Source organism: Ursus americanus, chromosome 1 (assembly GCF_024610735.1).
Source record: "Ursus americanus isolate L20-20 chromosome 1, mUrsAme1.1.p, whole genome shotgun sequence".
In the NCBI taxonomy this organism is placed as follows: domain Eukaryota; kingdom Metazoa; phylum Chordata; class Mammalia; order Carnivora; family Ursidae; genus Ursus; species Ursus americanus.
Genome location: NC_142127.1, coordinates 61,574,707 through 61,601,233, shown reverse-complemented (window position 1 = coordinate 61,601,233; position 26,527 = coordinate 61,574,707). Strand labels below are relative to the sequence as shown.

Genomic DNA, 26,527 nt, shown 5'->3' with positions numbered 1-26,527 from the left:
CTATCTTCAGATCTTTAGAGTTGATACTCTATATTGATCACTTTTGCTTAAGGTTTTGAAACAAGATTAAGATGTATACAACACCATTTTATTCAATACTACCCTGGAGATGCTAGCCAGCAAGAAAAAGGAAACGAAAAGTGAGTCCAAATAAATCCCCGCAGACTATGTTGTACAAACTAGAAAGCTCATTCTAAAACTTATATGGAGATACAAAGGCCCTACAATAAGCAAGTCAGCCCTGAAGAACCAGGAATGTTAGAGAACTCAAACTGCCAAATTTCAAGACTTATTACAAAGCCATAGTAATTAAAAGAACACTGTATTCATGTAAGAACAAATAGATAAATAAAACAGGAGACTTTCCACAAATAAGTCTGTCTGTATATTTATCATCGATATATGTTTGCTCTATCTTTGCAAAAAATGCCAGTAAAAGTCAATGATGTTGAAGCAGTTGAGTGTGTACAAGATAAGCTTGAATAATCCTGTCTTCCCAGATAGGAAGGAAGCTATCAAAAATCGCTAGGGTTATATCACAAAGGACTCAAGAATTATCCTAAAGGAAGATCCCACTAGCCAAAGCTATCAAAATTTCAACATTGCTAAACACAGTAACAGAATTGTATTGAGGCACATTGAATTTATTTAAATCTATAAATTCATAACTATACAAAAGAAAACTAGTTGCTCACTGTTGGAGGATTCTACTGAAACAATTTACTATTTTGAAAACTGATAAATGATGGTAAAATATTAAACATCAGTCTGCTTTTCTGAAGTATCCTGTACCACATTGTAACCAAATAATAGATAAGAGGAAGTTTATTTTATACAAGTATTCCAGTTAATCTATGAGGAAGGAATGATAGAATTAAAATATCCCAACTTTGCAACATTTAATTCATGGATTTAGGCCCTGAACATAAATCACTGCTAATATTACAAAGAGAAAGAAAAAGAGATATTATACACCACCTGATGGAAAGACTAACCACCATCTATGAATCAGTCTTGTTAGAGAAACTGAACCTGCAGAATGGCTGCATAAGAAAGCCCTGACTTCGCCTCCTCCCTTGGGCCCACTAAATCTCCAGTTACACCTAGAACAACTCTCTCTGAAAAAGAGACATAAAAAGGCCACATCCAGTTGAAAGGAGAGGCAGAGGTGTGGTCTAGCTGAAAACCCCACCCCCAGTGCAGCAAGCCACAGGTTTAGAGAGATTTCACAAATATGGAGCACATCCCTGAGTTTGAACTTCTTAATCCTTGGGACCTGCACTGGAAAGACGAGCCCCAAACATTTGGCTTTAAAAATCAACATGGCTTATGTCCAGGAGATTCAAAGGGTATTAGGAAACTGACATTGATCGTAGAGGGCTTGCGCACAGACTACTTACCTGAGACTCAGCACGAAAGCAGCAGGCTGAAGAGCACTTAGACCATACATGAAGGAGATCCACTGGCTATTCTTAAAGCACTGCTGAACAGGCAGAAGTCTTCCAACTCTCTCCAGGGAAGGAGGTGCTGGTTGGTGCCAGCACTCTTCTACCTCGCTAAGTGCTGGCAATGCCAAATGCCATTTTTTATTCTCTTTACCCTGTTAGTGCTGCTCCTGTGGCTCTGTCCCACTAAAGCCAGTGAGTGGGCTTGCCTGCCCCAATGCTCCCCTGTGGCCCTGCCAAAGCCAGCAAGTACACGTAGTTCACAGGAGACACCCTTTGAATTCCTTTCTCTGGTGGCCAAGGGGCTCTGTGTTTTGGGGCCCCATGTGACTGAAACAATCAGAGAGACAGTTCTTGGCAGAATGCTGCACAGACAACAGGTGAAACACACCCCCAGTCTTCTTTTGACCACTCCCTTAAGACTGGGAGAGAGAGTTGTTTTGCCTCATACATAGAAGCAGAGAATCAAGCAAAATGAGGAAAGTTGGGGGGGATGTATTCCAAATTAAAGAACAAGAAAAGCCACCAAAGAAAATTTTAATGAAACAGAGATAAGTAATTTACCTGATAAAGAGTTCAAAATTACAGTCATAAAGATGCTCATGGATCTTGAGAGAAGAATGGGTAAACACAGAGAAATCAACCAAGAGAGAGAAAATATAAGACAGTGCCAAACATTATTAAGTCATAGAGCTGAAGAGTACAATAACTGAAATGAAAAAGACCCTACAGGGGTTCAACAGCACACTGGATGAAACAGAAGGAAGGGCTAGTGATCTGGAATATAGGGCAGTGGAATTCACCCAGAGCAGGAGAAAGAAAAAAAAGAATTTTAAAGAGATAGATTAAAGGGCCCATGGGTAGCTTAAGGGACCTACTAGGATGCCAAATAGGCAAAAAAGAGAAAGAACAGGAAACCAAATTGGAAAGGAAGAAGTAAAACTGTCATTTGTGAATGACACAATTTTATATATTGAAAAGTATTATGCTAAGTGAAACAAATCAGAGAAAGACAAATACCATATGATTTCACTTATATGTGGAATCTAAAAAATAAAACAGATAAACGAAACCAAACTCATAAATGCAGAGAACAGATTGGTAGCTGCCAGAGGGGGCAGGGTTGGGGGTGAGGAATGGGAGAAGTGGGTCAAGAGGTATAAACGTCCCATCACAAAATAAATAAGTCATGGGAATGTAATATACAACACAGTGACTATAGTCAATAGTATTGTATTGCATATTATGTACCTTTACATTGTGACAGGGGAAACTAGACTTATTGTGGGGATCATTTTGCAGTGTATACAAATACCAAATCATTATGTTGTATACCTGAAACTAAGATAATGTTGTATGTCAATTATACCTCAGTAAAAAACCCTGAAAGTGTTTAGATCTAACTAATGATTTATAGGAAATTAAGAAGAAATAAAATACATTGTTTACATACAGATACAATCAGCAAAGTCCAGTCCGCAAGGAACTCAACAGGATGAGCAACTCAGTTTCTTCAATAAATAAACTAATTAATAAAAGAAGGCAGGGAGGGAGAGAGTGGGATATATGGAAGGAGAGCTATTACATTAAGATTCAGGAGATGTAACAAATTATTGCAATGCATGTCAATGTAGATTCAAACTAACATCAAAATATTTTTGTGACATTTATGAGATCATTGGGAAGTTGAATAAGGATTAAATATTTTATTACATTAAAGGATTATTTGTTCCATGTGATAATGGTATTGTTGTTATGCATTTAAAAAAATCCTTATCTTTTAGATACATATTTACATATTGATGGGATGTGCTTTGGAACAACAAGGCAGCAGAGAGAGGTTGAGGGCATAGACAAAACAAAATTATTCATGAGTCATTGTTGAAGTTGAATGATAGGCACATTAAGGGTACTGTTTGTTTTTATTTATTTTTGAAATGTTTAATAAGAAAAGCTAAAAAAGTCATTAACAAAACTGGAAATATTTGCTATAAATAAGACAGACAACATCAGCCATATTGAATTCAGAACTTCCGTCATCAAAAGATAAAAAGAAAGAATAGAAAAAATATCAAATTAGAAGTTATTTATTATAATATATATGTATATATTATATGTATATATACTACTAATAGTACTATATATACTATATTTTGTATATATATATATATATATTTAGTATATATTATTAGACAAATGTCTTGTATGGCTTTAAATGTCTTTCAAATCCATAGGAAAAAGAAACCCAGTAGGAAAATGGACAAGAGATTTGAAAAGATAATTTCTCAGAAAAAGAAACATGACCCAGAAATCTTGTATCTAGGCCTAAAACCCTTAGAAAATCTTCTCTCTGTGAATACCATGAGATTTTATATATATATGAATGTTCAGTGCAATATTGTTCCAATAACAGATACTTCCATCAACAGAAAAACAAATGTATAAATTGTGGTATAATCACACAATGGGACAGGATCAGTAGTGAAATGAAATAAAATGTCAGGCAGCACAGAGATAAAACTTCTGAAATACAATGCTGAGTGTAAAATGCCAATCACATAAGACTGAATACAACAGCATATAAGTTACATTAAAATATTTTAACGGTATCTATGTCTATATGTATGTATGTAGTTTAAGGGTATACACTCATGTAGTAAATATATTTTAAAAATAATGGTTATGACAAGCACCAGATTTGGATAGTGGTTCTTTCTGTGGGAGAAGGAAATCTGCTTTAAAGAAACTTGGCAAAAGATATAAACTTATAGCTTAAGGAAATTCAGTGAACCTTAAAATGGGAAAAAAAAAAAAAAGAAAGAAAAAGAAATCCACACCAAGACATATCATAATCAAGCTGCTAAAAACTATTTCCTACCCCCCAAAATCTTAACAACCAGAGAAAAATGTCACCTTACTTATAGAGGATCAACAATTCAAATATGGCTCATATCTCATCAGAACCATGGAAACACAATGAAATGGAACAACAGTTTTCAAGTTCTGGAAAAAAATGTCAACTTATATAAAATGAAAACACTATATCAAATGAAATTCTCTATCAAATGAAAATACTATCATTCAGGAATGAAGGTAAAATAAAGATATTCTTAGATGAAGGGAAATTAAGATGATTCAGTGCCCAAAAATCTGTTCTAAAAGAGATTCTAAGGGAAGTTCTATAGACTGAAAAAAATGATACTGGAAAGAAATCCGGGCTATCAGAAATTAAAGGGCATTCAGAATGGTAATGATCTGAATGAATAGGCTAGTCTTCTATTTAGTTATTTAAAATAAAACTTATTACATTGTCTGAGTGGATGTTTGATGTATGTAGATGGAATACATGCGACAACTGAAAGGGAAGAGGGATAAGTCATATACAGTGTCAAAATTTCCACATTCCTCTTAAAGGGTTAAATATGTATTCATAGTTGATTGTGAAAAACTAAGTACATTGTTATCTGCAACAACCACTAAAAAAACCTGTACAAGTAGACATAGTAAAACAATAATCGTGAACAGGGGCGGTTGGGTAGCTCGGTCAGTTGACCATCCTGCTCTTGATTTCGGCTCAGGTCATGATCTCAGGGTGGTGAGATCAAGCTCCACATCCCTCTTGGCACTGAGCAGGGAGTTGGCTTGGGGATTCCCTCCCCCTCTCTACTTCTGCCCCTCCCCTGGCTTGCACACTCTTTCCCTCTAAAATAAATAAATAACTCTTTAAAAAAAATAATCATGGACAATTGGAAAACAAATTTTAAAAATGTCATGTATAATAGTACCAAAGAAATGAAGTACTTATGTATAAATATAAACACAACATATCAAGATCTCTATGCTGAAAGCTATAAAAACACAGCAGAAATCAAGTACAACCTAAAGAAACAGAAAGAGATACTATGTTTATGGATTGGAAGACCAAGACCTGTAAAGATTTCTTTTCTCCTCAAAATGATCTATAAATTGATTTAATGTACTTCATTCAAAAATCCCAACATAATTTTTGCAGACAAACTGATCGTAAAATTTATAGGCAAAAGGCAAATGAATTAAAATAGTCCTTAAATTTTTATGGAAAAAATAGTAGAATTGTACTACCTGATTTTAAGACAGTAAAAAGCTACAATAATTAAGACAGTGCAGTATTGGCAAAGAGAGAGACACATAAATTGATCAATGGAACAGAAAATGAAGAGGCAAAGCACAGACTGAGAGAAAATATTTGCAAATAACATATCTGAAAAAAACTTGTATTCATAATATATAAATAACTCCTTCAACTCAACAGTAAGAAAACCACCCAATTAAAAATGAGCAAAAAGCTTCAATGGATACTTTACCAAGCAGGATTTACAAAAGGCAAACACATATGAAGAGATTGTCATCATCATTAGCTATTAAGGAAATGCAAATGAAAATCATGATGAGATACCACTACATCTATTAGAATGACTAAAATAAAAAATTGCTGGGACGCCTGGGTGGCTCAGTTGGTTAAGTGTCTGCCTTCAGCTTGGATCATGGTTCTGGGATCTAGTCCTGCATTCCCGCATCTTTGCTCAGCAGGGAGCCTGCTTCTCCCTCTGCCTACCATTCCCCCTGCTTGTGCTCCCTCTCTCTCTGACAAATAATTTTTAAAAAAATTGCTGAAAATACTAATGGTTGTAGGATTGCATACCAAATGGATCTTTCATGCATTACTGATGGGAATGCAAAATTCTATTTTGCCTCAGGTAATTTAAAAAAACAAAGTGAATACCTCAGGATCTTTTTGAGGGAAATAAGAAATACAGACACAAGATCAGGAGCAAGAAATACAGGGAATTCAAGGCTCAGAACTCAGATTGGAGAATTGCCAGCTACAAAATGTGGGGCAAATTACCCATAGGACTATAAAAGCTGTGATACTGTATACTCAGGGCTCAATGATGAAAAGTAAGAAGGTTTGATTATAATGACTAGGAGAGAGAGGAACCTCTAATAACACACAATGACTTGTGATGTCACTGATGTATAGTTCTAAAATTCACAAAAAAAGAATGATTCACATGCCACTCTTAGAGTGAAGGCCTCTCACCCCAAGACATGTATCAGTAAAGTTTCATAATTCATCTTTTAATGGAATGTTTCCCAACTATGCTTAATTAAATTTACAGGTTTGATCCCTGAACAATTGTCATAGACTAGTAGCTTGGGAAGGCTGAAAACACTATTTTCTATCTACTATCCTCTCCTAATAGCACTAGAATTTTTGCCATCAGTAAGACCAGTCTGTGTTGCATTAAACACTAGAGTTTTAGATCACTGTGAGATAACTGCTTTAGAAACCGAGAATTTAGTTTTATTGTCTATATTTAGTAGAGTGGTGCTGGTGTTGTCATAATTTTGTATGTTGTAATAACTCCAGTGTCTTAAAAAAATGTCTTTGAACTTTAAAGATAGGACCCATGAAGCTTAGTGTTGAATAAGCGCTACCTCAGTGGTCCTGAGAGTGGAAGACAGCTTCCACTAAAGCAGCCTTGTCACTCCCCAAGTTTCTGTCTTGAGGAGACTAATTGAATTACATTATCAGGGAGGAAAGATTTTGGACTTTTTTTCCTTTAGATTTGAACTGATAAGGCCAAAGGAATTTTAACTTTTATACTTTAACTTTTCCCTGGAAACTTGCTCAATTTTTAAGTCTCACACTTTTGATAGTGTATTATTTGGAGGAGTTTTAGGGTGTAATTTGGGTTCCTTGTTTAATCCAGTGAGCCTAATGGACAGTATCAAGTAACACAGAATGAGATAAATAATAGGGTTCACAGAGGCTTTGGAGTTAATTTCTGACACACTTCAGAGTTTTCTAAAATCATTTTGAGCATTATTAAAACTATTTTGCAACTTGTTAGGTTTCATATACTGTTTCTTTAACAGCAATAGACTCTTCATTTGATTTTTCTAAAATAATGACAATGTTAAGTTTAGAACACTAAATCAGTTAACTAGAGATCAAATTCTGAAAGCAGTAGAGATTGTGTCATTATTGGTAAGCATCACTCTAAGTCAGTCATTTGACAACAGAAAACAAGATTTAAGCATTCAAAGCATTTAACCAAAAGATGCTATCCAAGCTCAGTCTTTCCCCAAATTACTACTTAGTATTTCTTATCAAAATATTCAATTACCATATGCTCCTTTATTTGCTGTCTGGTAACCAACATTGTAAATTAAGTTTGTATTGTCATAAGTCTTCTTTTTCTTCTTTGCAGAATAAGCTTAAAGAAATGTAATAAAACATTTATTTTTAATAATAGTGATGACAGAATTATGCAAGATAGACTATTTTTTCATGCCCAAGAGGAAGTGAGCCTTCTGCTAATTTGTATGTTGCACTGTGGGGAGGTATTGCAGCAAATGGAGAGATGTGAAATGGGAAAACAATTACTCTTGAAACATTATCCTTCAAGTTAAAAGATATACTTGGAGGGATAGAATTTTCTTCTGGTAGAGAGGAAAGCTATACACACAGACCAACTGTAACATGTCATTTCCTGTCTGTGGGGATGCATACCAACATGGCTACTGGCTTGGGACCCACTAGCCCACAGTAACTATTGCAGTTGCCCACAGTAACTATTGTAGTTCTTGGATGTGCCTCCCAGCCTGGTATAAGCAACTGTATACATATTCCTCCTTTGTGATAAAGGTAATTATATTTCCTGTTTCTAACCACTTAAGGAGGGCAAAGTCTCCTCACATCAAGTGTACTCAATTACACTTTCATTAGAGATATTTTCATTAGAGATGTAAAATGTGGGAGTAATCTCTCTCCCCACTGGAGCAAATTCACCTAATATTCCCTTCCTCTTTCATTCTGTCTGTCTCTCTGGAAACTGTCTACTTAGTGGAAGATGACAGTGTTGCTTGGAAGTATAATTCAATTTCATTTGTAAAATAGATATTCTTCTGTCACCTTGATAATATAAATTAAATTCATTTACATCTTCTTCAGAAGAGGGGTTCTGAGGTAACAAATGTCTAAAATGTCTACTTGAAACTCTTTTCCTATTAAATGAGAAAGTTAACAATTGAAGATGTAGGGATGTATATTGTTACTAAAGTTTTTTTTTTAAAGATTTTATTTATTTATTTGAGAGAGAGAGAGGGAGAGGGAGAAAGAGAGAGAATCTGAAGCCGACTCCACACTGAGCACAGAGCCCGACGTAGGGCTTGATCCCACAACTGAGACATCATGACCCAAGCTGAAACTAAGAGTCAGATGCTTAACTGACTGAGCCACCTAGGCGCCCCTAAAGTGTTTTCCTTTCTGAAGCATGAGATTGTTGTCATTATTTCAATGAGCTGAATGATTGAACTAGTCCATTTAGCAAATATATATTTTAGACACACACACACACACACACACACACACATACATACAGTACTAATTGTTCTGTGAACACAAAAGTGGAAGTCAGATTATTATGGGTGATTAAAACAGTGGGAAGTATGTATTGAGTGTATGGAGGATGATACAAAGTACTATAAAGGATTCAAAGGAGAAGGATCTTCTTCTTCTTCTTTTTTTTTTTTTTTAAGATTTTATTTATTTGACAGAGAGCACAAGCAGGGGGAGCAGCAGGCAGAGGGAGAAGGAGAAGAGAGCCCAACATAGGGCTCGATCTCAGAACTGTGGGATCATGACCAGAACCGAAGCCAGATGCTTAATTGACTGAGCCACCCAGGTACCCTGGAAAAGGATCTTCCAATTAGGGTTATTAAGACAGACTTTGTGGAGTATCATTTATAGTGGAGCTAAAAGAACTGTGGGATTGGGAGAGATGGGCAGTGAGCACATCACTCCAGGCTAAGAAAACTGGATGAAGAGAGGCACAGAAGTAAGAAAAGTTACTTGTGTTTTAGGAATGGTCAGTAGTCTTATTTGATTGGACAGTGAAATAAATTGAGAGCTTACTGTGCGCTAGAGCTTTTGAGATTTTTATGAGAATTTAGGAATATTATTTTTGTTTTCAGATGATGAAACTTAGCTCAAAGAGGTTAAATAATTTGTCCAAGCTATTTACATGGCTAGGTAATGGGAAAGCAGGGCTTGGACTTCAGCAGTTTGGCTCCAGAGCCTATACACATCACACCTAGATCATAACTGCCTTCTTCAAGGAGGTAGTGTGAAATTAAGTTTAAAAGTTAGGTTTGGGTTGAGCTCTAGATGGTGATGAATGGTTGCGTCAAAAGTCTGAGCTTCATTTAAGAAGTAATGGGGATCTTTACAGTTTGGGGCTGGAAGAAAGTTTCAGAACAGGTTTAAAGTGTAATTAGTAGCAGCATGAAACCTGGATTTGAAGTAGGTAGAAAAAAGAGCCAGTGGAAACTAGTTAGTAATCTGCTGGAGAGACGCAGGGAGGTTCTCACCTAGAAACAGGATTGATGGGATAGAGATAGGATTGATGGGATGGAAGATTATCTTATTCTTTCCTAATAATGCATAGTCCTGATAATTAAAGCAAGTTTACATTTTTGCATCTGGCCATGTAATTGTAATCAATATCATTAATTAATTTAATGTAATAAACTCACTATATATTATAATGTTATAAATAAAAGAAAGCTGGTAGAGATTGGGCATAGCAAAGTCCTGACTGGATATTCCTCCTTTAAACTCTTCATTTCCTTCTTTTTTCTTTCCTTCCTTACTTTGCTTCTTCTCTACCTCCTCTCTCCCTTATTCCCCAACCTCCTGCTCGCCCCCCCACCCCCGCTTTTCTTCTGGTACTGTCTTTTCTGGCTGCCAACATAGTAGATTACCATTTTGGTATATAATAGCAATTATGTTACACACAGTTTTTAAAGTTTCAGTAACAAAAAAAAATACAGTATTTTTAGCATATGTAAGTTGGTTAGAACTGCAGTGTAGGCAGGCTTGTCTATTGAACCACTTGATAAGATTATTTTACTTTGTTTTAATTTTTACGTATGTCTGCTTTTCAACCTCAACCGTAATAGAGAAATGCCTAGAACTGTGCCTAACACAAAGCAGATAGCAATTGTAAGCAAATAGAATTTTACATAAGGATTTTTATGTAAATATATAAATAAGCATTTTCTACATAGCTCCATCAGCTTTTAATAATCTCACGTTCACAATATGTTCCGTCTTGTCCTCTGTAATGAAATGTGTCATTTCTCATCTCTTCTCCTTTAAAGCCGTTTTCTTGCATTTTTTGTAAATGATAAGCCATTTTTTTCTCTAGAAGGGCTTGTTTCTAAAATATTAATATATATGTACAAGTTAATATCAGCTTCCTATTTAAAAATACAAGACAAATATTTAAAATGCGAGAGTGTATATTGGAAATCAATAGTCACTCCTGTCGTGTGACTTGTAAAGTTACATGGTACAAATTTAGGAGGGCAGTGAGGGGTAAATTTTCATCTGTGATCAAACATGAACACTTAGGTACAGTTACCTCACTGTACACCTTCAGGGAACTGGTTCAGTCACAGATGAGGTAGGGTCTCTTAATCATAGCTATCCTGCAGAGCTTGGGCAATTTGTAAATCATCTTCAATGGGAGGGATTCCTGAGTAACTTAACCAGAAACAGCCAGGCCTACCAAAGATATATGTAATACATGAAATGTGACTTCCCTTTGTGAATCTCTGGGCTAATATTGACCCTGGATGTCTCAGAAAGAAAATAACTGCACAACGAAAGAACTCTAGAGATTCTCAAAGGGTTGCCTACAGTAGTCAGCAACAGATGGATCAGTACAGATGTGTGAGGAAACTAAGCAAGGCCATGGAAAGGACAGTATCAAAGGATTAGAGAAGACAGTGCTTGGCATCTATCATGCCTATTTTCACCAGCCACTCTGGAAGAACTTCATAAGTCATAGGGCATTGTGTAGAGTTCTAAAATGGGTCTTGGTTCAGTAGTGGGGAAAAATTAGTCTCAGATTAAACATGGCTCTGGCCCCTCTAACAAATCTTAAAAAGCAAGACCTATAACAATCAAGCTGTTTCCAAAGAAATTATCTACATTCAAGAAAAAAGCTAAAGGATATTTAAAAGAATATGAAAATATTCAGCACCCAAAAAGTAAAATTCACAATATCTGGCATCCAATCAAAGAGTACCAAGCATAAAAAGAAGCAGGGAAATATAACCCATGAAATGAATGATCAATCAATCAAAATTGACCCATAATGACACAAATGTTAGAATTAAAGATAAGAATATTAAAACATAATTGTATTCCATATATTTATAAGGTAAAGAAAAGATATAGAAGACATTAAAAGGAAACCAGAATAAATGTTTTAAATGTATGAGATGAGTAATATGAGATATGCATTAATAGTAGAATAGACATTGCAGAAGAAGAGATTTATTAATGCACATTCAGGAAAAGAAACCATCCAAAAGGAAACAATGAGAGAAAAAAGTTACAAAATGAAAAGAGAATCAGTGAGGTGTGGAACAACATCAAGCATCTTAATATGCCTGTAGAGAAGAGAAAAGGGGCAAAAGAAGTATTTGATAATAATGTCCATTATCATTTTTTCTATTCTATGTTATAACAGAGGTTATAGTCAGTGCAATCAGGCAAAAAAATGAAAAATGCATCCACATCCAAAGAGAAGATATAAAACCATCTTTATTCGTAGACAACATAATCGTTTATGTAGAATATCAGTTGGCATCTAGAAATAAATTACTAGAATAAGTGATTTTGTCAATGCAAAATACAAGGTGAATATAAAAAATTGCTTTTCTACATACTAACCTCAAGTAATCAGAATTGGAAATTAAAAATACCAATTATAATGGCATAAATATTATGAAATACCTGGGGATGAATCTATCAAAAGATGTGTAAGACCTATAAGCTGCAAAAATTAAGGAACCCTAAATAAATGGAGAGAGATACTTGGTTCACAAGTTGGAAGACTCAATAGTATCAAGACATCAGTTGTGCTGAAATTTAACTATAGAATCAACATAATTCTAATCAAAATCTTGGCAAGATTTGTTTGTAGAAATTGAAATGCTGATTCTAAAATTTATATTGAAATGTAAAGGGCTTAGAATAGCCAACACAACTTTAAAACAGAACAGACTTTCAAGGTTAGCACTACTGATTTAAAGAACTATTAAAGGTATAATAATCAAGATGTATAACAAATAGGGGCGCCTGGGTGGCACAGCGGTTAAGCGTCTGCCTTCGGCTCAGGGCGTGATCCCGGGGTTATGGGATCGAGCCCCACATCAGGCTCTTCCGCTATGAGCCTGCTTCTTCCTCTCCCACTCCCCCTGCTTGTGTTCCCTCTCTCACTGGCTGTCTCTATCTCTGTTGAATAAATAAATAAAATCTTTAAAAAAAATAAAAGATGTATAACAAATATGCCAAAGAGCAGAAAAGAGTCCAAAAATCAGTCTATACAACTAACTTTTGACAAAGATGCAAAGGCAAAATCTTTTAAAGATTTTGATAACTGTAATTCAAGCACATACTTTGGAGTAATATATATATATATATATATATATATATATATTCAATCTGAAAAAGATTAGAATATTAAGAAGTAGACAGCAATGAATTGAAAACCTCTTGCATTAAAACATAATTCAAAAGAAACAATTTAGAATAACTCCACTGGAAATATCTAGAATTCAAATAACTCTGCCAATAACCTTGCTCAAGCAGTCTGTGGCGTTACCATGCCTGCCATCAGTGGTCATGTCTAACGGGCACTCCCAGTGCCAGAACCTGTCCTATTGCACTAGCTGCCCCTAAAATTGGCTGGGACTCCTTAAATAGTAATTCGTATTAGGCAAAAAGAGGAGACCTGATGTGACTTTACTGTGATCACAGTAAAGTGGAATAAACTGAGCTCACCATACCAGCACTGAAAATACTTAAAGGTACATGTAACAAAAGTAGAATAAAAGCTTATCATACATCTTTAAATTTATAATATTAAAAAACTTCTATATAGCGGTATGTATCAATATAACCAAATTATGCATATCTTACACTGCATCTAGGTTTGTCAACAATAAGCTACTGAAATTATTTAGAATTTTAGACAAACATTAAGTGACACGGATAGTTGTCAGTGTTATTTTATTAAATGAAAAAAACAATCTACAAAACACCTTATAAGGCACAATAATGTAATTTATTTATTGTAATAAATAAATTTTCATAGAAATATTATACATAGAAATAATGTGTGTATACCACTTAATATGAGTGGTACTGGGATTACAAATAATTTTTCTTTCCCTTTATACTGGTTTACACTCTAAAATCATAAAATATTATGTATTATTTAAAATTAAAAAGTTATTCTAAAAATATTAGCTGGTGGGGAAATATTGAGAACTTTTTCCAAGAAATTCTGAGTGTAAGAAAAATCAGTTTATCATTTTTTTCTAGAGGAATTACAAGTATAGTTTATGGTGTGAGATAAAGTTAAAAGCAGTTGTATCAAATAATAGGTCAGTAATTTTCAGATTATTGTCAGAATATAATATAGCCAAAATATAGTGAACTTCATAACTTTCAGTTTTGTATAATGCATATCATTTGGGGTAACTGGTCCATCGTTATCTCACAAAGCATACTCCCAAATATCAAAACTGGCAAAAGCTTCTCCTCAAACAGCCCGAGTTAGAAGTTAAAGCTCACCCTACCTTCCTGTCACTCTCTTCTCTGCTTCTACGCCGTTGTTCCTCTATTCTAGCTTCTCTTTTAACATCTTCTCCAATCTTTGTCAGAAGTAACATCTCTTTTGTCTTCCATTCCTAGAGAGTACGAAAGTTACTGAACTCAGTATGTTTTCACAATAAACCTTTGTATTCTTTCCACCACCAACAAGCAAATTAGAAAAGTCAGGGGCCTAACAGAAATCAGGTCAAGCATAATTAAAGTCATACATTGGGTTTAGGATGGGCTTTTCTTACACAGTCCTATTAGGAATGCAGGCATGGTTATTTTTACCAAAGCTAAATTTAAAAAAATTTCCACCCCATAACGAGGACTTTAGGGGAGTTGAATAGCATCTAATGACTTTCACAATCATCTCTTTAAAAGTAGATATTGGCTCATATATATAGTTTCTGGTGTCAGCCTCATTATTTTATTTAACAACTTGTACATTATCGCTGTGAAAAAAGATTAATGTGGATAAATGATTCAGACCTCAAATAACTTCAGGAAGTGTGATGGAGAGGTAAATTACAAATGAAACAACTGTATACATTTTTTAATCTAAATATTTTCAATTTGTTATCTCACCTCTTCAATTTTTCTGCGAAGACTAAGTTTTCTCCTTGTGTATTCTCGCTGTCGTCTTTCTTCTCTATCCATCCGAAGTAGGCGTTGCTCTTCTGCTGTGCGCTCAAGTTGTTCTAATTCCCTATTTATCATATCCCAATATCTAAGTAAAAGTGCATATACAAGTAAAGGTGAATTAGCTGTTTCCTTTATGATGGCATCATCTCTGCTTTGATACTCCCAAACCACCTTCTTGCTTGCTTTTTATTTTTTAAACTACAGGAATTTTACAGTTTTTCTGTCAGCTCTGCTCATGGACCTTTAAGCCAGCCTGACCCACCAACTCACCATACTTTTCTCCTTATACAAATCTCCCTATTATATAAGTATCTGTTATTATGGCGTAGCCAATGGTAAAATGTGGAGCAAATTGATTAAAAACATTTTGCACAGTAAGTATTCGTAACTTTGTAGGTTTAGGAATATGGGTTTGCAAAGAAGACTAAAGTAACTGAAACACTGACTTCAAACCTGTAAAAAAACAAACAAAAAAACCCCAAACAGATCTGAGTTTCCTAAGAAAAAGATACTGAGTCCATTGTAATTTACAAGGCCTTGAACAAATCTTCCATCTATAGTCTGGGTCTCTGGTATGTCAATTTGTTTTATGGAACAACCGTGAAATCAAACTATGAAATATAAAATGTCAGGCACTGCATCCCAATCTCTCACTTTAATGGTGGAGGAGGAAAAAGACCAATAACATCCCTTCACTTCCCAAGAAAGGGTCTTGATCATGGAATGGTAATGATTAAATGTTGGTAGGTACTATCTTAGGCAGTTTAGAGAATGAAGAACTTAGACAGTTTAGAGCTGATGCATATTTATATTGGCATAAGATAAACTTTCCTTTTTCACTTTTCGCTAACTTCCTCAAAATTAATGTTATCAGTCCTTAAAGATGATCATAAGAAGATACTGTAGAAGCATGTGCTAAAGATACTTTCCCTCTATCTCCTACAATAGGACGGAATTTGGATCTGATTTTGTTCTTCAGTTATCAGCTTTTGGACTCACAGCAACCTGTCTTCCCTGGTAGAAATTTCTCTTTATAGCCTTGCCACCATAATTTCCCAATTCCCGTATCTCTTGGTCTTCTTTCCTCTCCATAGCGGGGACAATAGTGGAGTTAAATAGTGTCTAGTTTTCTAAAAATCCTACCTTCAATTCTTTCTAGTATCTTCCTACATATTTGGGTCCACAATATATAAGTAAAATATGCATTAACTTCAATCTTACCTGTGCCTTATTAATCGTTCCTGGTCCTTAATAGATTGGGTTCCTTCCTGTAACAACCAGTTTTGGAACCGTGCAACATCAGAACGTCTAGGTATTTGACTTTTTTCATGTAGTCTATTTACTTGCTTTGCAAGCATTTCCTATTAAAAAAGTGTGTTATCATATATACACATATACATAAATATATGTAACTTTGACTATGTATATATAAAATCTTCTTTTTACATTCTCCAGAAATAAAACTGTCCTATCACATGCTTTGTAAAATTCCTGTACTTCGTGAATAGCTAATTCTGTTTAACTGCATTTAAACCTATTGTAGACAAGGACAACCGACCCAAAATAAAATTGTCTTTCTCTGAAAATAAATGATAAATATTTCATCTTTTCTATCCATTCTGAAAAAATTAAATGAAAATAAGGAAGGAGGGGAGGAGAAGCTCTAGGCGTAAGGGGAAAATTGGGTAAAATATAGAACACTTAATAGTATAGGGAAGTCATTACCATTTCTCTACAACTCTCTCTCCTTTTTAAGATTTATTTATTTATTTATTTATTTATTTATTTATTTATTTATTTATTTATTTTAGAGAGATAGAGAGCATGAGCGCAAAAGTTGTGGGGAGAGAAAGAGGGAGAGAATCCTCAATCAGACTCCATGCTGAATGTGGAGCTTAACATGGGGCTCAATCCCACTACCCATGTCCCATAACCTGAACCAAAACCAAGAGTCAGTTGCTCAACCGACTGAGCCACCCAGGCACCTCTCTACAACTCTCTTAACCTTTGAACATAAATTTGTAAACGTACACATACATTTCTCATTTTTATCCAACACTCTTGACCCTAAAACCTAAATTCACTCATCTACATGTGCATGTGTGCACACACTCTCAAACTTTTGAGTCAAAAATTGAAAGGCAGTCATTATCTATACCCACTCTACACCAAATCATTCCACTTCACCTTTAAGAACAACATTTTTTATTGAATGAACACAGCTGCATGTGTGTGGGTACACATATACAGTGTACATGTCTTCCAGTCACCTATAGGACGTTGTAATTATTCATACTCCTCTCCTGTTACGCTAGCTGTTGCGGGGGCTCCAGCTGAAAAATCTTGCTGCCACAATAGACTCTTCCTATTGCTCTTAGCTCAGGTTGAAATGACATATCTGAGTAGTAATTTAATTGCTAAATTATGCAAGCTACTATTGGCATATTAACAGATGACTTGGTCCCTTTTCTTTTCTTGGCTTAATATAGCAACCTCAAAATATTATTTATTCCTCTTCTAAATTTTCATTTGGAAAAAGTAATTTGTCAAAATTAAAGGTAAAAATATTATATAAAAATATTTTGCATACAAATAAAGCTTTCTTTCAAACCCTATGTAAAGAACCAAATTTAATTATTTAACTTACTTGATCTCTTATATAGTTTCTTTCAAAGTCTAACTTTAAACCAGTAAGATATTGCCTGTACTTATTCAATTCCCTCAAGGTACATACAATCTAAAAAACAAAACAAAACAACAGTAATGAAAAAATATATAAATACAAATATTTAAAAATCATAGCAATTACTTTCCAAGGAATAATAGTTATAGCATACCATTTGATAATATTTTGGTATAAGAGTAATAAATTGCTAACGATTTTGTAAGCAATAACTCTCTACAACTTTTAATCAACAGGAAATTTCTATCCAGATAACATTACTTTATTAATATGCATAATGCCATGATAAGGGATTTAGTACACACAACTGGAGTTATTAAAAGAAAATACCAATTTAATAATAATGTTCGACCCCAGTAAGAATATAGTCCATCAAGATTCTATCAGGCTGATTTTACTAGGTTCCTATTATGTCTCAAGTTTTTAAAAAGCTTGTGGGACATAATCCTTGACAAGCATACAGTGACATTAGAGACAGAGAAAGAAGACTATGATACATTTGGGAAAATTACTTTTACAGCCTCAAGTTATTTGGTAATCATCTTTTGATATTATAAAGAGAAAAGATGAGGGAAGAAGTAGATTTGTTTAGGAAAAAAAACTATTGTCTGGTTTCCCTTGACCCAAATACTGAGTAATTTATGAAATTTCCCATTAAGTATTTCTCATGACCAAGTTAAAGGTGATACAGACCCCCCAGTGAGGTACAGAAGCAAGCTTTATCAAGTCTTGGAGGTTTGCAGTGATTAAAAAGAATTAATATTCAACCCACTTTATTATTGCTGGTGATATAGCCACCTTTCTTTAATCTTCTCAGGATATCTTTGCGCTTATAGTATGCTCTTAAATGTGGATCATGAAGACTTTTATATTGGTTTTCCAGAAGTCGACAGTAAGGATCAGTCAGGTTAAAACCGTAAGAAGGTCGAAAAAGCTGCAAACACAGATTTTAAAATATTATAAAGGTAAAACTAATGAATTTCACTTTTAAATGTCAATCTATTGAAATGAATAGACTGTTCACTGAAAATAAAGCATGCAAGAAGAATTTGAAGTGGGAAAGAACCAGCAATAGAAAGATTTGGATTAGGCAACATAAATTTATTATCCTGACTTCTTTTTCCCCACTGACCTGACTTATTCTAAAAACCTAACCTCCTGCAACTGATTCCTCCCCTGATCACTATCAGTCCCTGGCCCTGAGTCAGAGAAGAAAGAAGGAAAAGAAAAGAAATAGGATAAAAATTGTTTTAATGTATAAAGACAGTGAAAGCTATGATTTTTCCGTTTCCTTTTCCCACGTCCAGGTCAAGGTACTCACCACGTTTAAAAGGATAAAGGATAATACTAATTATGATTATTATTATCTCAATAATCTGAAAATGAAGAAAATAGAAAGCCTTTCCCAAGATTCATGGAAACAACTTTAACCAAAAAAGTAGAAGTAAAACTCAGATGTTAAAGATATAACATATGTAGAATAAAGGTTATTTAGTGTTAGGATCTTATCTAAGTCAAGAAACCCAGTGGTCTCTGAGAGTGCTACAGTCAGGAAAAAAATCAGGGTCTGTATTTTAAAGTTCAACATATTGAAGAACCAATTATAAAAGATATTGATAAGGATTGAGGTTTCTTCATATGTGTAAAGACCAAATACAACCTTATACAGTAGTCATTAGCATATAAAAGAAGGAAAATATCAGCTAATAGTCATGTTTCTCTACCTGTTACATTAGAGGAATCAGCTGAATTATCTCATCTCATTTGTAAATTAAAACATCACCAAAGTGAGTTGGGTTGGGGTGTGTGTGTGTGTGTGTGTGTGTGTGTGAGAGAGTGTGAGTCCCCAGTCCATTTTTTCAATGGCAGGATGATGATAATGGGTTTTGGAGAACCTCTGAAAGGGAAAAGGTGGAGGATATAAGTAGGTGTGGACGTTGTCCTAATATTGCCTTTGTGTTCTTTCTTTTTGCTTTCCTTTAATTTTTCTTGGCCAGAAAAACAGAAGTTTTAGTCTAAAGTACAGTCAAAGCAGTAGTTGGGTAAAGTGAAAGACAACTGGAATGTGTGGAAGATGTGGCAAACCTGAGAGCACCTGCCCTGTTTGCAGGCATTCAACTCCATTGCTAAGCCCCCACGGATTGTGCATCAATCCAGATCTGGCTGCAGGTACCAGTTTATGACCTCTGTGTTCAGTCTGGCAGTAGTCGCCTCAGACAGATTCTGAACACTAAGGAGCCTAGCTGTGTGGGACCCTATAAAGAACCCCCCAAGGGATAGGTGGGAGGATGTTTCATATGTGGGCAAAGGGGCAGATTGGAGGAATCTGATAGGATACTAGCTTTCCTTTTCCATTTAAAAGCTTCCTTGATAAGTTTCTGACTTCTTAACACAAGGCTTTAATCTCTTCCAAGGGCATACATCATAAAGCAGAATTCCCTAATTACTAATGCTTCCTTGAGATGGCAGAGAAAAGAATCTCTTAGGACAGTATCTTGAATTCAGTGAGACCAGATATAAAGCCCATACCTTTCCTGTAAGGGGAACAATCAACAATCATGACTCAAGAATGGATTTTTTTTTTTTTTTAAGATGTTGACATTTAGCTGTCAGCATCTCTTAGCTGTTGAACTTTAGCTGTGATGGCAGTATGTTTCTCAAGACCAAACTTGGGCTACTGACCTGTAAACAAGGAACACCTTTTAGACATACCATTCATTAGAGCCAGGGTATGCATTCTGTTGTTAATTAAAGTGATTGGTTTCTCTTAAGAAAAAAACTAAAAGTGTAAACGTAAAGCATCACTTCATTGAGGAGATTGTACTGAAAGAAAAAGAAGGATCTCACAAAGTCAGTCTTCAGGGGAATAGTCTGGTGCTTGATTATGATTAAATGAAGATAGTTTGGGGGGAAATGAATGTAATAAAGAATAGAGAGAACATCTTTTAAAAAAGTAGTTGACAAGTGAATTAATATTTGACAGAAATGGTAATTTGGCAAACAATATATTTGACTAAGCAGACTAAAGACAAGGCTAAGTTTATACCCTAAAGAGGTTTCAAGCATGGTTTAAGAGAGCTAATTTGTTTGGATGTGACTCAGCCAAATGGTGTGAGGTAGCATATTTTTTGTTAGCTTGCTCTATTGTAGTAAAACAAAGGGAAATTATATATTTCCCAGAAAGAAAACTTTCTTTAAGAAATCATGCTTATTAGGCAAGTATCAAATACCAAGGGGTTCTACTAATTTCTGATGACATCATAGATAGAAGGAAGGCACAAGGATCACTCGGAATTCTTTCTTGTAAAAATTTTTGCACTATTGATCAAAGCAACCACTCAAAAAAAAAAAAAAAGAATGTACTGAACCTCCTTCAGCATTAGTCACTGGGTCAAAGGCTGGGGAGGTTTGAGGGTAGAAGTAACATTGAGGACTAAAAATACGAAAGAGTTTGAGGGAAGCACACTATACCCCAGTATGATTTTCATTATAAAATTACAATTGTAAAATTATAGTGTTGAATATAATTACACAAACCAAGGGCAATGCAAATTTTAAGGAAATATAAGCTAATTGGGGGTTTTAATAATTCAGAAAGAATCTTGAAAGATGGTTCGTATTTACAGATTGTGTAGAAGAGGAAAGAATATGTCAGCTTTGGGAAGCAAGGTGAACAAAGGCACAGAAATATTAATGTGGTATGTGTGAGTAAGGCATAGAAGACCCCAGGTGGAAGAAGCTTGGGCTCTTGATTAGAGAAAAAACTGGATGAGGAGATTGGGGCAAATCATGGAGTCGTTGGTTAAATACTAAACATGTCAAGTTATTTCAACTTCACTGTTTTCCCACTTAGTATATGAAATAGAATGCAGTGCAAAACAAAATCATAGAAAAGTATTCTGTAATGAGAGTTTTGTCCAAGTTATTATTGGTTAAAATCATAGCACAATTAAATGGCCAGCTAGCACCTTTCACCTTTCAACCAAATATTTTTCTAACAAAATCTCACTAAATAAAGTTATAAAGAAAAGTTAATATGGTTCTATAAATTATAAATTAAGGCAGAACTAAGAACCTAAACTTTCTAGCCCAAGATTCTGAGCAAACTATACTAGATGAAGTTGCTTGGTATGTATCCTATGCAACATCTTAGATTAGATGTGGGGTTGGTTATTTTTTTTCTGTGTATGGTAGTGCAAATTCCCGTAATGGACTTTGTATGTAGTGTCCGATTCTAACAGCAAGTAGAAAAGAGCAAAGAAAACCAACGTAAGACCACAAAAAATTACTTTACCTTTTCACTTAACTTCGTAGTATAGTATAAAGTTTTGCTTCCTGGGATCATAGGCAGCTTGACCCCAAGAGGCAGATCCAGTAGTTGACCCGCTCCGACCCCTGGTAAGTGGGTTTTGTGAACGCCCTGTCAGATGCAATTGGAAAGTTTGGCCTTTCCTTTTAGTTTTAGGTATTAGGCCACTCTACTCCTACTCCAAATGAAGAGTCATACAGTCAGGGTCGAAGGTTCCCGCCCTCCCAGACCGCCCTGAAGCCCTCCTCCCGCTTCCCGGGTCACCCGTTTTGGCACTGGACCACAGCCAGGTGCGGCCAGAGCCGACCGAGAGCCATGCCACCCGCCGCCCGCACGAGGGCGCCAGAAGCGGGCCGTTAGGAACCGCGCGACGGGTCTGCGGCTCTCCTTGCCCGGGCACCAGAGGGCCGCGACGCCAGGCGGGCTGCCACTCACGTCTCCGCATTTCTGGCTGTCCGCGGCCAGGCTACTGGTGGCCGTCTTGGTGGCAGCGACGTTGGCAGCCTTGGAGCAGGCGCTGAGGTACAGCTCCATCGCCGGTCTGGGCCCTTCTGCCACCCTCCGCCCTCCCCTACCCCCTTCCCTCGCACCCCTTTCCCCGTCGTCGTCCCTCCGTTGCGACTGGACCTGGAATGGCCAGTACCCCGCGTCCGCGAGGCCTCACGCTCGCGGCGTTCCAGGCTCCGAACTTGGGGGCCCCAGAAAGGTGGTGCCTTCCTGAGGGCTGGTCCCCGGTGCTTGGGTCTACAGCGCCCCGGATTTGGGGAAATCAGACCTAGGGGCCTGGTCTATGAGGGCCTCAGTTAAAATATCATTTCTCTCAGAAACTAGCACCCCTCAGTCACACCAAACCAAAATCCAAACTTTGAAAGCTTTGCGGGAGGGTAGCTGGCGGGCTAAATAAATAAATAAATGAATGAATGAATGAATGAATGAATGAATGAATAAATAAATAAATAAATAAATAAATAAATAAATAAATAAATAAATAAATAAAATCCAGGAGTGATTGTATAGCCCATTCTAAGGACAGAGGCCTGGTTTTCTGTATGTGCCCCCTTGTAGACACTGTGATCACATCCCATTCCCAGGCTCCCACGACCTCTTTCCATTCCAGGTCCACATAACTGTACTTTGGTTTCCTTTGGGGCTCTGGCTTTCTCCTGTCCTCCTCCCTCCTCTAGTCTTCCTCTTTCCTTTCTAGCTCTCTTCTCCTTCTCCTACTCCCTCCTCTCTGCCTCCCTTGCTTTCTCCTAGATCCCTCTTTCTCCTGTCAGCCATCCTGCCAGATTTTATAAAATGCCTGACTCCTTGGGGCCAGTCATTGAAAGGGGCACTGGGAATGTGGCGGTGGGTAAAATTTGGCCCCTTCCTTCAAGGAACTAACTAGTCTAGGAGTACTTTGAGGGCACAGAATGTATCTGGTTTGTCAGGAGTGTGGACTTAGACCCTTAATATTCCTTAACCCATTGTTATTCTTTCTAGTTCTGGGCCATTTAGTAGTAATACCTAGTATTTACTGAGAATTTACTAACTCTAAGTACTGTGCTTAAAACTCAACATCTTTAATCTTTATAACAGCCTTGCCAATAATGACCTCTTTTTTCCAAAGGTTAAAGAAGAATGATAGTTACTATTAAATCATGGCCTCAGAGACAGTTTCTTAGTCAATATACTAGTTTTACATCTGTTCTGTTTTAATGCCACTCATATGGGACTCCTAAATTTGAAATTTGATCTTGGGATATAGTCCACTACCCGCACTCCATATGGGTGTCTCACAATCATCTCAAATTCAGTGTACTCCAATCTCAACCTACCCTTTCACTGAAACAGTACAAAACTAAGGCCCTATTCTTTTGAATTCCCATCTTGGTGACAATATTAGTATCTATCCAAAATGGAAACTGAGGTATAATATTAGATCTGCCTTTTCCCCTTATTCCCCACATTCAGTTGATCTCTTTGTCCTACTGATTTTATTCCTGAAATTAATTGGTCCTCTCCTATCCATCTGTACATTACTCCCTCAGTTAAGCCACTCATCATTTTTTGTCTGTGTGATCTGTAAAAGGTGTCTGCCACCTTTTACCCAACAGTCCATCTTTTATCAAATTAATCTCTGATGCCATCTCTCTCCCGTCTAGTAAATCCCCAGTTGCCATAAGACTTAACACAAAGCATATAACAGCCTCCATGACTTGGTCCCTGTATTAGTTTTCTCTTGCTGCTATAACAAATTACCACAATCTTAGTGGCTTAAAACAACACAAAACTATTACAGTAATTGAGGTCAGCAGTCTTAAATGAATCCCGTCTTGTTGAAATCAAGGTGTTGGCAAGGCTGCATTCTTCTGGAGGCTGTAGGATACAATCTACGTCCTTCCTCTTTATGGCTTCTAGAAGCTTCCCTGTCCTCCCACTTCAAATCCAGCATGTAGTGTCTTCAGATCTCTCTCTGACTCAGACTGCTACATCCCTCTCTATAATTAAAAATCTTTTGATTACATTGGGTCCATATAGATGACCTACGGTAATTTCTTTATTTTTTATTTTTTAGAGAAAGGGAGAGCATGGCTGTGGGAGGGGCAAAGGAAGACAGGGAGAGAGAATGGAGCCATGACCCTGAGATCATTACCTGAACTGAAATCAAAAGTCTGCTGCTAAACCGACTGAGCCACCCAGGCACCCTTGTAATTTCTTTATTTTAAGATCAGCTGATTAGCAACTTTAATTCCATTAGCAATTTTAATTCCCCATTGCCATGAAACATACATATTCATAGGTCTTGGAAATTAAAATGTAGACACGTTTGAGGGGTATCATACTGCCTACTATAGCTCTTTTCTCCCTTTGTAAGACATAACTTCCCTACACTACCCCCTCAAAACTGAACCTCAAATGATGTAGAACTGTTTGAGTTTAGTTTCCTACACTGAGCCTCTGATTCAAGACTTTGTGTCTTTGCTGTACTGTTCCCCTGCCTGATAGTCCTTTGCACTTCATTGCTTGGCTAATTTCAATCAGATTTTAAGACTGCTTAAGTACCATCATCTCTAGGATGTTATTCTGCCATTCTAAGCTTTTGCCAATTTTTTTTTTCCTCTGTGCTTCCCTCCATTTTAGTGCTTTCATATTATATCAAAATACCTGTTTACCTATCAGTATCCCTTTAAGGGAATGGAAACTCCTTGAAGGCAGCTATTGGCGTATTCAACTTTATGTGCACAACACTTAGCAAAGTGTCTAGCAAGCATTTAGTGAAACCCCAGTATATTTTTGTTGTCTTGACCTAGGCAGACCTGAATGAGAACCCATCAAAGGGTTTTAAGAAAATTTTTATTTTAGGGGCGCCTGGGTGGCACAGTCGTTGAGCGTCTGCCTTCAGCTCAGGGCGTGATCCCAGCGTTCTGGGATCGAGCCCCACATTGGGCTCCTCCCCTAGGAGTCTGCTTCTTCCTCTCCCACTCCCCCTGCTTGTGTTCCCTCTCTCGCTGGCTGTCTCTGTTAAATAAATTAATAAATAAATAAATAATCTTTTTTAAAAAATTTTTATTTTAGAAGATCATTCTGGCAACAGGATAGGGGATGGATTTGTAGGGGTTGAGACTGAAGGCCTGGGAGACTTTATGATATGTAGTTACATAGGCAGGAAACAATAAGTCCTGAAATAATGAGTCAATAGGAATGAAGGGGAGAGAATGGATTTTAGAGACATTTGAAGCAACATTGTCATAACTTCAGGTTCTTCCCCATCTCACCCACTTTAAAAATGACAGAGTTGGGGCGCCTGGGTGGCACAGCAGTTAAGCGTCTGCCTTCGGCTCAGGGCGTGATCCCGGCATTATGGGATCGAGCCCCACGTCAGGCTCCTCCACTGTGAGCCTGCTTCTTCCTCTCCCACTCCCCCTGCTTCTGTTCCCTCTCTCGCTGGCTGTCTCTATCTCTGTTGAATAAATAAATAAAATCTTAAAAAAAAAAAAAAAGAGTTGGAGGGAATGATTGTTTTTGTGAAACTGACAAAAGTAGATGACAAGCTTGACTTCTGGAGAGAGCAGTAAAACCAGAAAAGTAAATGAATTCCCTAAGAAAACCACATCAAAAAGGTGAGCTATTTTCATAAGGAAAGCAGTTGGAAAGTGAGAATAGAGAAGCAGGATGTCTATGATAATTATGTGTAAAGAAGTATTTGTTGTATTCTTGGAGATGACAGAGGAGCATGTGTTTGAAATTTTATGAACTTTGGGGTCTTTTCAGAGACTGTCTTGCTCTTTTCTTCATAACAAACCATTCACAAAATTCAATGGCTTTAAACAATGAATTATTATTTCTCACAGCTTTTGGGTTGGCTGACATTTCTTTTAGTCTGAGTTCGCTCGTCTGGAGCTGGATCATCTACCGTGGCTTCACTGACATGCCCAGGGCCTCAGCTGAGATGGCTATAATGGTTGGCATTGCTGGCACACTCTTTACAGATGTTCTTTTCATATTCTAGGTGGTTAGATCATGCTTTTTTACATGGAAGTCTTGGGGTTTCCAGCATCAAGAGGGAATGAACATTAGTGTGCTTTTGAGCTTTTCGAATTTTCACTAGTATAATGTTTTCTAACAATACCAATCATTGGATCAGAATCCACACTAATGCAGTATGACCTCATCTTACCCAGATTACATCTGCAAATTCTGTATTTCTAAATAATTTCATAGTCAGGTTTTGAATGGACTAA

The 26,527-nt window shown here is 36.4% G+C and overlaps 1 protein-coding gene across 1 annotated transcript in view; it reads right to left on the bottom strand.

Moving 5' to 3' along the window:
- Positions 1-22,334, bottom strand: part of FSIP2 (fibrous sheath interacting protein 2) — a 93,337-nt gene extending 71,003 nt beyond the window's left edge. Inside the window, exons 1-9 of the mRNA XM_087865181.1 lie at positions 22,236-22,334; positions 21,786-21,911; positions 18,264-18,425; positions 17,456-17,545; positions 16,030-16,169; positions 14,752-14,893; positions 14,148-14,258; positions 10,585-10,711; positions 7,616-7,705 (exon numbers count right to left, since the gene is read on the bottom strand). Of these exons, the coding sequence (XP_087721307.1) occupies positions 7,616-7,705; positions 10,585-10,711; positions 14,148-14,258; positions 14,752-14,893; positions 16,030-16,169; positions 17,456-17,545; positions 18,264-18,425; positions 21,786-21,911; positions 22,236-22,334 (1,087 nt within the window). The remainder of the gene's footprint in view (positions 1-7,615; positions 7,706-10,584; positions 10,712-14,147; positions 14,259-14,751; positions 14,894-16,029; positions 16,170-17,455; positions 17,546-18,263; positions 18,426-21,785; positions 21,912-22,235) is intronic.
- Positions 22,335-26,527: the final 4,193 nt, after the last annotated feature.